Raw genomic sequence first — 9,338 nt, forward strand, 5'->3', positions numbered from 1 at the left:
TGCAGAATAGGACATGAACATTTACAAAGCTCAGTTAACGGCAAAGGAAGTTGTTTGTGCAACATTGGCAGAGAAACCCATAAGTGGTCCATCCTTTCTAACAGCACGAAATGCAAAATGTGCTTACAAGGATCATTCTGTTCTGTTGAGTTCACTCTTCTAAGCGCAGTCCATACCCAGTGTTGAATCTGACGACAGCAGCCTGTCTTTCTTCAGAAGATGGGAGGGGAAGGAGGACTTACAGGCTGCGATGTGGGATTTGAGCTTTGGGATGTTCGGGTGGGCACTCCTGCATCTGTGACACCTCAGCTCCATTGCAAGAAGCTTCTCATCGGGGCTGATGGTTGCAGATCCTTGCTGGTCGATCTCCTCCATGACATCAACAGAGTCAAGGAAGAACGCGCTGGTGAAGGAATTCCAGTGCTTCTTGTTCTTCAAGCTGGGTGAGTTGAAATCCTGACTTATAACATGAAGGTGCAACTGCCGCATGGATGGAACCTGCAAAAACCAAACACATAAGTTTAGGTATTGTTCATGCCATCATAAACTTTGGGAAATAAACAGTTCAACACTGAGTTAAGACAGTACCGAATGATATCCAAGTCTGAATATCAGAGATGCATCTTCCTCTAGGAACTTCTGTGCCCACTTCACCCCAACTGAATGCATACTCCTCAGCAAAGACAAGTGCTCTTTCTTGACATCTGCTAGAGAATCAAGACCATCTCTCCTAGATATCACCAGCACATGCTTCTTGGCCTGCATACATAAAGAGCATTCTTGAGATGTCAACCACAGTAATTGGTAGCATAGAGATAAAGGCGAAAGGATGTTTAATTTCACAATACCTTTGGATAGAGGTCTTTTAGAACAACAACTTCATCAGATGTCTCCAGGATAGAATCTGAGTTCTTGTATTTTTCTGGGTGCATGGCAACCTCGTAAAGAGCCTGTGCCCAGTTTCCCCAAGTCTTATTGGTGACCGCACCATTCTTCTTGCTGTCTTCCTCTCTAGCTTGATTCGGAGCATCAGACGACCCCATGGACTTATCATGATAATTCCCAGTGTTAGTCCCTTGGTGCTCATGGTTTTGCCTTGAAGTCAAAATAGGTGGAAGCAACTTATATTTCTTGGCCCTTTCAGAATCATGGCTGTCCTGTCGTTTCATTTTTGAATCATTAGGTGATATCACTCCGGACGCTGACTTCTTTGATGAAGTTTCATCATTCTGCTTCACAGTGTGGCTCTGGACGATGGATGCAAAGTTCTCAAAAAGTGAAGTATATGCATCATGAAGAATCTTACACCCTTTGGTATAGTCATTCTTCAGACAATCTGGCCGCATTGGGTTCATATTTGGTCCGAGGACATGTATGACATGGGTCACCCCTTCCTGTTGATGCAGATGGGAAGTAGATGGAAGTGCAACGGCAACAGAGCTACCAGGTCTCAATGTGTCAGCACATTCCTTGGTTGCACGCTGTAAATCTTCTCCAGCAGCATTAAATATTGCTGCATTAACCCCTCCACCTCCAGCTTTTAACCTCCTGCATGAAAGTTACAGGTATCATCTTCAGGTCCATGATAGATGAGGGAGGGTAGTAAACATTTTTGCTTGCAGAAGATAAAAACCAAATGTCCAGTTTGAATCCGAGCAGGAATAAACCAGTATTCAAGTACTCAATGATATAACATAATCTGGACGTAAATATGTATTTAATAGAACATTTGCATCTTTAAAGTGAGAATAGTAATTACCAGTTGGCGGCATTAGCAATCACATTGCAGTGAAGACCTCCTTTTGACTTCAATTGGGTGATGTCCCCTACAAATGTGGAAAATCTTCTGGAGTCAATGTTCTTCTTAGCAGCCCTGTCCTTGACCAACGACAATATTCTTGATTTCTGACTCAAGTCAACAAGAACTAGTCTTCCATTATCATGCTTCTGCACAAATTCAGAAGCTGTATCCACTATAATCTCAGACGCTCTCTCAAGATCGAACTGGAAGTCAGCAGTAGAAATTGATGGAAATGCTAAAGTCAGCGAACTGATGTCAGAAGAAGCACTTTCTTTACTTTTTTCTTCATTTCCCTTCATGTTATTCGACTTGTTATCTACTTCCATTGAAGAGGTGCTAACAGCTTCAGGGTTGTCCTGTTTTGGTGATGTATCTTGCTGTCCTGGCTTTCTACCACTTGATGAAAGCATAGCTCCACTGGATTTTTCAGCACTAGAAGTATCTACCTTCTTTAGAAATCTCATTATACCAGCTTGTACAGGCGCTTTACTCTTCTGACCAAACACTCCTGAAGCAAGACTATCTGAAGGCCCTAAAGCACTATATGTGTCAACTGCCTTCTTAATGTCATCGTCATCCTGACAGACCATGATCCGACTGAAACCTTCAGTGAGCAAGGGCGTCTCCTTCTTCTTGAGCATGCGGTTCACAACCATGGCAGCCATCCCGCCCTGCACATTCCCTTCATGGTTCGTTCGGCTAACTGAGCGCGAGATGCAAACCTTGGCAGGGAGATCCAAGAAAACAGCATGCACATCCGATTGTAGAGTGGAGCCAAGTTTCACAAAGTCAGCACGCTGCTCACGTTCCAAGTTGCACCGGTCAATGAAAATGCTCTTTCCCTCCTTCAGAGCGTCTGCTGCGGCCTTCAAGCACTGTATCTTGGTCCCAGTTTTGCCCTTTCCAATTGTGTCCTAGACAATAATAAGCACCCAAACAAAATGTTGTTACATTTACTGGATTTTCGGCTGAAGAATACGACTCTTAACATGTAAGCCATGATCTCAAAAAAAAAAAAAGCCAAGTAAAGTTGCGCAGGACTTCCTTCGTATCATCGCAGACCAAATGCACAACTCAAATTGGTCCAACATACTCAGGAAATAGGATTTTGGTGTTTTTATGTTTGCGATGTTTTCTAAATCATGTGGTGCCGTTTCTGTAAGTTCAGTATTACTCCCATTTAGATCGAGTTAACCATTCGAACTTATAATCCAGTAACATAATAATATGTAAAATGCAATCATTTTCAGACCCGCAACAGATGAACCCCCATTTGACATCAGCAAGCATCAAACATCAAATTCAGAAGATAGCACTGGCACCACTAAGCAAATCAGCACGAAGGGAGCGCGTGGAGCTCACCTGACAGATGCGGGCCCACGGGCGGCCGCTGGCGGCGTTTAGGACGGCCTCGGCGAACGTGGACTTGCCGCTCCCCGGGGGGCCGACGAGGATCACCATCACATGCTTGCCGACGCCCTCCTTCATCTCCGCGCCCGAGCCTGCAAGGAATAGTTCGACAAAGCGCGCGCTAGGGTTTTAGCGTCTGACGGGTGGCACTGTCCGACCGAGTACAGGGGGGAAATGGGAGAAAATCACCTGGGGTTGCCGCGGAAGCGGCGGTGGTGGCGCCTCCGTCGGAGTCCATCTCGCGGAGGAACTCGAGAGGGGAGGAAATCGGCTATGGCGATGGGCGGAGCGGCGGAGACGAAGGGGATGGGAGGGGGACGGCGAACTGTGGACCCTGGTTGTCAGTGCATCAACACAGTCTAATCAAAACCGTTAATCATCCAGCATGATCTAACCGTCAGTAAAAAGTCAAAAAAAAAATAGAAAAAGGGATGTGGCTGCTGGGATTCGAGCCCAGGTCTCCACGGCCACAACGTGGAATTCTCACCACTAAACTACAGCCACATTTGTGTTCAATAAACACCACAAATTGTAAAAGACAGCACTGTAACTTCTATAGTATAAAATTCAGTACTCGTAATTCGTACAAACATGGTGTATTTCTGTGCTCAAAATCTGCCTGAAACAGTAAACGGCATTATTGTACTACATAAACCACGAAACTTTCGAACCCAGCATCATCAAGCACTCCAGATAGATTGTTCCTACCACCCAATCTAGCGAGCTAATAAAGACTTTGTTCATAGAGCAACAGCGAGCTGAAGACGAAGACGTGCTAGTACTCGTTGAAGTGTATGGCGCCGAGCTTCCACACGAGGTAGGTGGTGCCGAACATGACGGTGGTGATGATGCTGAAGGACGCGGCGACGATGAGCACGTCCGTGCCCACCGGCAGCGCCGCCATCCAGTCGAACGTCCACCCGGGCTTGGGCATCCCGCGCTTCTTGTCGTCCAGCAGGTTGCTCGGCGCCTCGGGGAGCCCCGACCGCTTCCTCCCGCCCTTCTTCCCGCCGCCGCCTTCCGTCTCGCGCAGCGCGTCCAGCAACCCGCTCTTGAACTCCGGCGACCCCTTCTTCTTGTCCGCCGGCTCCGCCGCGTATTTGCCCAGCACGCGCGCCGCGCGCAGCCGCTCCCGCGCCGTCAGCGGCACCCGCTTCGGCGGCTCGATCTGCTGCGGCTGCTGGCCGTTGCTGCTGCCGGACGTCACCTGGCCGGCGCTGATGGTTGTTTCTTGTACTGCCTCTGCCGGCGCCGCCCGGTCGTTGTCCGTGGTCGCGCAGGGCCTTGCGTGCTTGACCTCATTCTGAGGCCTTTGCAGAGCTGTGGCGGTTCCTATCTTCTGGAAGGCATGTCTGGAGCAGAAGGCGAGCTGGGTGTAAGACGAGGAAGGTTTGGGGATGCCTCCTCGCTGCGTACATACAAGAACCAAAGATTCAGCAAGCAATTCACGTAACTTCAGCATGATACTACAGAGTAGTCCAACAACTTGCAGGGCGCTTGTCAGATGAACCTATACTCAAATTGGTGCTAGTATTTCAAAGTGCGAACTAAATTGAGAAGCAGAATTTCAATCTCGTCGTGCGCTAAACTCGTTGCAAGGCCTGACCGGCATAATATCAGCTCTAATTCAAACAACACGATTCCAAGAGATTGGAGAAAAAAAGAAGGGGGAGAAAGAAGATGGACCGGAAGCTTACTTTGGCAGTGGCAACCTTGGAGGGAGGGGAACTGAGGCTGGTGGCAGCCATCTTCTTCTCCCCTGCTCACTCACAGCATTTTGTGCTCTAGGGGAGAAGAGATAGAACTTGTGAGGCCATCCCGCAATGCACGAATGCATACATCCGACTGCTTGTTGGGCCGGGTCAAATTGGTGATGCTTTTGTTAACCCACGTAACCCTGAGGACCCGCTTGGGAAATTCGCTTTATTTTCCGCCCGTGACAGGCTTTTTTAAAAACAAAGGACCCAAGCTACTCTATTAACAATTACAAGACAGCCCAACAAGGGGCTGAAATAAATACAAATTACAGCCCAGTCCCTGAACTTTGCAAGGGGGAAGGGGAAAAGTGAAAACGTGATTGGGTCCAAACTTCATCTTCTTCACTAAGCCAGCGCCATCGTAGCCGGGGATGAAACCAATAGGTGTGATGATGCTACCACGCCGCTAACTCTAGCACCTTGAGGACGTAGATGGCTTGGACGCTAGGAGGAAGATGGATTGCCTCCCTTCTTGTGGTCTTGCCAACCTTGGTCTGGGAGGAATTCTTGAAACTGCCACCTTTTGGCCAGAGGATTCAACGGCATGGAAACCGACAAGTGACAAAACACGTCGTAGTTCCACATGATTGTCGTTAATGATGAGCATGGGACCAATTAAGAAGATTGAGAGCTTCCTCCCTCTCCACCTTCACTCATATCACCATGACAACATCAACAAGAAGGGAGTGGGCGAAGCCAAACCTCTAGTCTCTCCCGTTCCACCTCACCCTTCCTCCTCCATGGAGGCGAGAAGAAAGTTCAAAAGGGAGAGGTACAATGAGCTTATTGAAGAAGCTTACACCAAATCCATGCATAACCGCTGCCCTCCATTGACGCGGACCAGAGAAATGTCTTGCCGATGTCCAGTGCCGCTCGCTGACCCAGATCAATGCCTTGTTAAGACACAACGCCAAGTGCCACAACGAAAAACATAACCCTAAATCTAATCCTAACCCTAGTATCTACAAAAGCATCCCAACAACCTCTCCCATCCTCACGCCAAGTTGCACGATCACGCGGAGGAGTAGGGAATGGGCGCTGGATGGGCACAGTCAACTCTCAAGGGGACAGAGGATGGAGGCACTAGTAGGAAATAGTCTATTTGCGGCGTGCCAAAAAAGCCCAATGTGGTGTGTACCCAGCACGTCGACGGTATATCGCCATTGGTGTACGTTATCGGAGGCGTGCCGTCTACCACGCTACTGGTAGCTTATACCGGTGGCATATCGTTGTGTAAATGACGACCCTACCACCACCGCTTCCCTCTCACACGACCTCGCCTCCACACGAAACCCTGCTTCACTCGCGACTCTGCTCACATGTGTGTTGCGGCATCTGCGAGAGCGAGTGTGACTTCGACGAAGGTGGTGGAGTCTCAGTCATGATTACTAGAGCGTTGATGCTTGGCTCTTATACCATTTGTAGTTGTCAATCTCGCTGAACCTGAGAAACAGCTGTGGAGACAAAGTGATAAAGTACTCACACACGAAGAAGACAATGACAAAACTATCTACAATTCAGACCACGACGGAGTTAACGGTTGGCGCCATCCCACTGCCCTCTCTTGGTCCCCTACTATGCCGCCACAATCTTGTTGACTGGTGCCATTCCCACGACAAGTTCATGGCGACAATCTAATCTAATTGGAAACGGTAAAACGACCGGGTCGAGAACAAGATCACCATAGTTTATTTTCTACACTTTTACTTCAGTGCGCCCCCCTCTCCCCCAAACTCAAACACATCGAAGGCTGAGATCTCTCTGTACCCTTCGTAATGAAACTTGTGAAAGGGTATGAAGTGATCTGAGCTCTTGATGTATTTGAGTTTGAGCTATTTTCTAACTTAACTGCCGACAAAACTGAATTTCTTCCAACACCTGGCACATATGGCAATTTTTGTGACCTCAAACTTCACTTCTCCTAGAATTTGCACCGGCGACCATGCATATTGGCATATTGACTCGTGTTGTATTCATCTTCAAGTACTATTTTTTTTGTAGAACATTTATTTATTCTAGGATAATATTACTTTCTTTCGAAGCTTCTAACATTGAATTTAGTCATCCAGAATTTTGACAATCAACGGCTGTTCTGCATTCATATAGTATATAATCCTCATCACGTAATGTCATCCTAGGACTGATGGATGGCATTACAGTAGCTCAAACTAATGTAGTTGATGATTACCCCGTGGTTCATTGTTGGGGATAAACATGCCACAAGAGTTTTTTCTACAGAAAATACACTGCTCATCCCAAGAATTTTGCTTATATGAATTCAAGGTAAACGGAGTACGGTAGAAAACCGTAAGTTCAGCAAAAATTACGAAGCCCCTTTTACACAACGAGAATAGAACTACATGGCCCTTGTTGTTAATATACAAGAGCAGAGTTTACTCCCTTGTACATACGAGCCTTGGCATGAAAATGTCTCAAAGATATCACAGACTTGGCCCATTAAATTACATAAAGGCCAATTTAGCCGGACATAGATGATATCACAGATTTAATGTCATTGGCGATGTTCTTGGCATCCGCGGCAATACCGGCCAATCCTCTCCTCGCCAATCCAGCACAGTAAAGCTGATTTTCACCTTTCCAATGATTCGGATAATCTTTGGTCGGCAGTCCATTGTCATTTAACATGCTCTCACCAGTCTACACGCATAGATGTCAAATAACTTGGTTAGAAGATCTAATAATTGTTGCTTAAAAACGAATTTGACTTAGACAGAAGAAATCAATGTTAGTACCTTCAGCCACACATTTGCTGTGCTCTTGTATCCAGTTGCAAACACAATTGCGTCAAATGAGATTTCATCACCGCTTTGAAATTTAACTATATTTCCCATGATTTTACTAATGCTTCCCTGAACCTATAAGAGGTAAATAAAATGTTAATAAACTGGAATAGTAAATATATATGGCATATATAAGGTCTATATCAGGTCCAAGGATATACTTACTTGGATGATTCCTTTTTTTATTAAACCAACAGTGCCAACATCAATCACAGCGGATCGGCCAGTTTTTGACTTGAGCATCATTGGACCCATTTTTGGCATTGTGATGCCATTCCTTGATAGGTCTCCAAATATGAATTTTGCTGCCATAACAAGGATGTTATCCACTAGATTCAGTGGAAGATGGTGGGCTAGTGTCATCCCCAAGCGGATGAGTTCCTTCGTCATTACATGAATCTGCACCCAAAAAAATGTCACACATCTTTGCAACTTGCATGATACAAGAAAATAATATTCCAGTTCTAATAATACTAAAAAAGTGTATCTTATTACCAAATAAATTATAAAGTGCACATACCGGGCTTCGTATAACAATCGAAGTATTGGCACGATGGGTCGCGAGGTCATAAGCAATTTCCATCCCTGAGTTGCCAGATCCAATGACCAACACACTCTTACCGGAGAAGCTCTTGCCGGACTTGTATCTTGACGAATGGATGACCTCACCCGGAAACTTGTCAAGTCCAGGGATCACCGAAATATTCTCGGCACTATTCTCACCACTGGCCACAACAAGGAACTTTGCACTGAAATTCATTGTTGTGCTCTCCACCATGTCACGGGCCACGATGGACCAACACTTATTATCATTGTCATATGTGGATGACTCCACGCTAATGAGATACTTTGGTTGAATATTGAAACGCATAATATACTCATCCAAATACTTGACAAACAATGCTTTTGGTATGTATGTTGGTGCATCTACTGGGTATGACATGTGTGGTAACTCACAGAACTCCTTTGCAAGATGCAGCTTCAAGCGGTCGTATGCGCGGTTGCGCCAAAGTGACGCGCTGCAGTCCTCGCGCTCGACAATGACATAGGGAATGGAGAATTGGGTAAGGCACGCTGCCGTCGCGAGGCCTGCTGGACCGGCACCAACAATCAGCACGGCAACATTCTCCATCGCAAAGACAAGATTTGGCGAAGTTGTGGGATTGGGGTGCGGTGGTAGACTAGGAGACTCAGAATAAGAAGGGGATTTTGGTTCTAGGTGTTGGCTGGATGAATCTCTGATGAAATAGTCGCATATGAGGCATATATATGCTTGTAGACTTCATGCACCAATTCTGTTTTGTGACTGGTTTCAGACTAAGGGGTGTAGGAAAAGGCAATGATTAATTGGCGGATAAAACCTGATCTATCCAGTTCTCTATAGATTAGAATGTCATAAATGAAATTGTTGGTGTAAATGCAGAAAAGGTAGGAAATGCAATCTTGATCTTTGACATTCTTTTGGAAACTTAGTAATCGTATATGGGTATGTTTAGCATATAGTTGGTCAGCGTTTCCTTTCCCTCTTTTTACCGTCGCATTTCTTTCCTTTGCTATCACCATCAATTA

General features: G+C 46.1%; 3 protein-coding genes and 1 non-coding gene across 4 annotated transcripts; all 4 read right to left on the reverse strand.

Annotated features, from left to right (window-relative positions):
- On the reverse strand, window positions 1–3,561 carry LOC127295805 (transcription factor bHLH140). The gene is made up of 6 exons (XM_051325803.2): window positions 3,401–3,561; window positions 3,164–3,303; window positions 1,760–2,715; window positions 849–1,548; window positions 589–759; window positions 1–498 (listed from the first exon to the last, which is right to left on the reverse strand). The coding sequence occupies exons 1-6, from the start codon at window positions 3,447–3,449 to the stop codon at window positions 160–162; spliced, it is 2,355 nt and encodes a 784-aa protein (XP_051181763.1). The 5' UTR covers window positions 3,450–3,561; the 3' UTR covers window positions 1–159.
- An 82-nt stretch (window positions 3,562–3,643) lies between these two features.
- On the reverse strand, window positions 3,644–3,715 carry TRNAH-GUG (transfer RNA histidin (anticodon GUG)). The gene has a single exon. It is a non-coding gene; the product is annotated as a tRNA-His (tRNA).
- Window positions 3,716–3,740: 25 nt separating this feature from the next.
- On the reverse strand, window positions 3,741–5,068 carry LOC127295806 (uncharacterized). Its single transcript, XM_051325804.2, has 2 exons — window positions 4,909–5,068; window positions 3,741–4,619 (listed from the first exon to the last, which is right to left on the reverse strand). The coding sequence occupies exons 1-2, from the start codon at window positions 4,957–4,959 to the stop codon at window positions 3,987–3,989; spliced, it is 684 nt and encodes a 227-aa protein (XP_051181764.1). The 5' UTR covers window positions 4,960–5,068; the 3' UTR covers window positions 3,741–3,986.
- Window positions 5,069–7,446: 2,378 nt separating this feature from the next.
- Window positions 7,447–8,901, reverse strand: LOC127348985 (probable indole-3-pyruvate monooxygenase YUCCA10). Its single transcript, XM_051374822.2, has 4 exons — window positions 8,290–8,901; window positions 7,935–8,168; window positions 7,722–7,844; window positions 7,447–7,626 (listed from the first exon to the last, which is right to left on the reverse strand). Exons 1-4 carry the CDS (start codon window positions 8,899–8,901, stop codon window positions 7,447–7,449), a joined length of 1,149 nt encoding a protein of 382 aa, XP_051230782.1.
- Between the last annotated feature and the right edge of the window lie 437 nt (window positions 8,902–9,338).

Source organism: Lolium perenne, chromosome 4 (genome assembly GCF_019359855.2).
Source record: "Lolium perenne isolate Kyuss_39 chromosome 4, Kyuss_2.0, whole genome shotgun sequence".
Taxonomy (NCBI): Eukaryota; Viridiplantae; Streptophyta; class Magnoliopsida; order Poales; family Poaceae; genus Lolium; species Lolium perenne.

Bases quoted from the DNA above. Each gene is read 5' to 3' on its own strand.
- LOC127295805 (XM_051325803.2), bottom strand. From the start codon at position 3,449: ATGGACTCCGACGGAGGCGCCACCACCGCCGCTTCCGCGGCAACCCCA. The intron at 760-848 runs GTATTGTGAAAT...TTATGTATGCAG, and splicing joins TAAAAGACCTCTATCCAAAG to GCCAAGAAGCATGTGCTGGT. The intron at 499-588 runs GTACTGTCTTAA...TGGTTTTTGCAG, and splicing joins TCAGACTTGGATATCATTCG to GTTCCATCCATGCGGCAGTT.
- LOC127348985 (XM_051374822.2), bottom strand. From the start codon at position 8,901: ATGGAGAATGTTGCCGTGCTGATTGTTGGTGCCGGTCCAGCAGGCCTC. The intron at 7,845-7,934 runs GTAAGTATATCC...TACCTCTTATAG, and splicing joins TAAAAAAAGGAATCATCCAA to GTTCAGGGAAGCATTAGTAA. The intron at 7,627-7,721 runs GTACTAACATTG...CTATGCGTGTAG, and splicing joins CAGCAAATGTGTGGCTGAAG to ACTGGTGAGAGCATGTTAAA.
- LOC127295806 (XM_051325804.2), bottom strand. From the start codon at position 4,959: ATGGCTGCCACCAGCCTCAGTTCCCCTCCCTCCAAGGTTGCCACTGCC. The intron at 4,620-4,908 runs GTAAGCTTCCGG...GTATGTACGCAG, and splicing joins CCAAGGTTGCCACTGCCAAA to CGAGGAGGCATCCCCAAACC.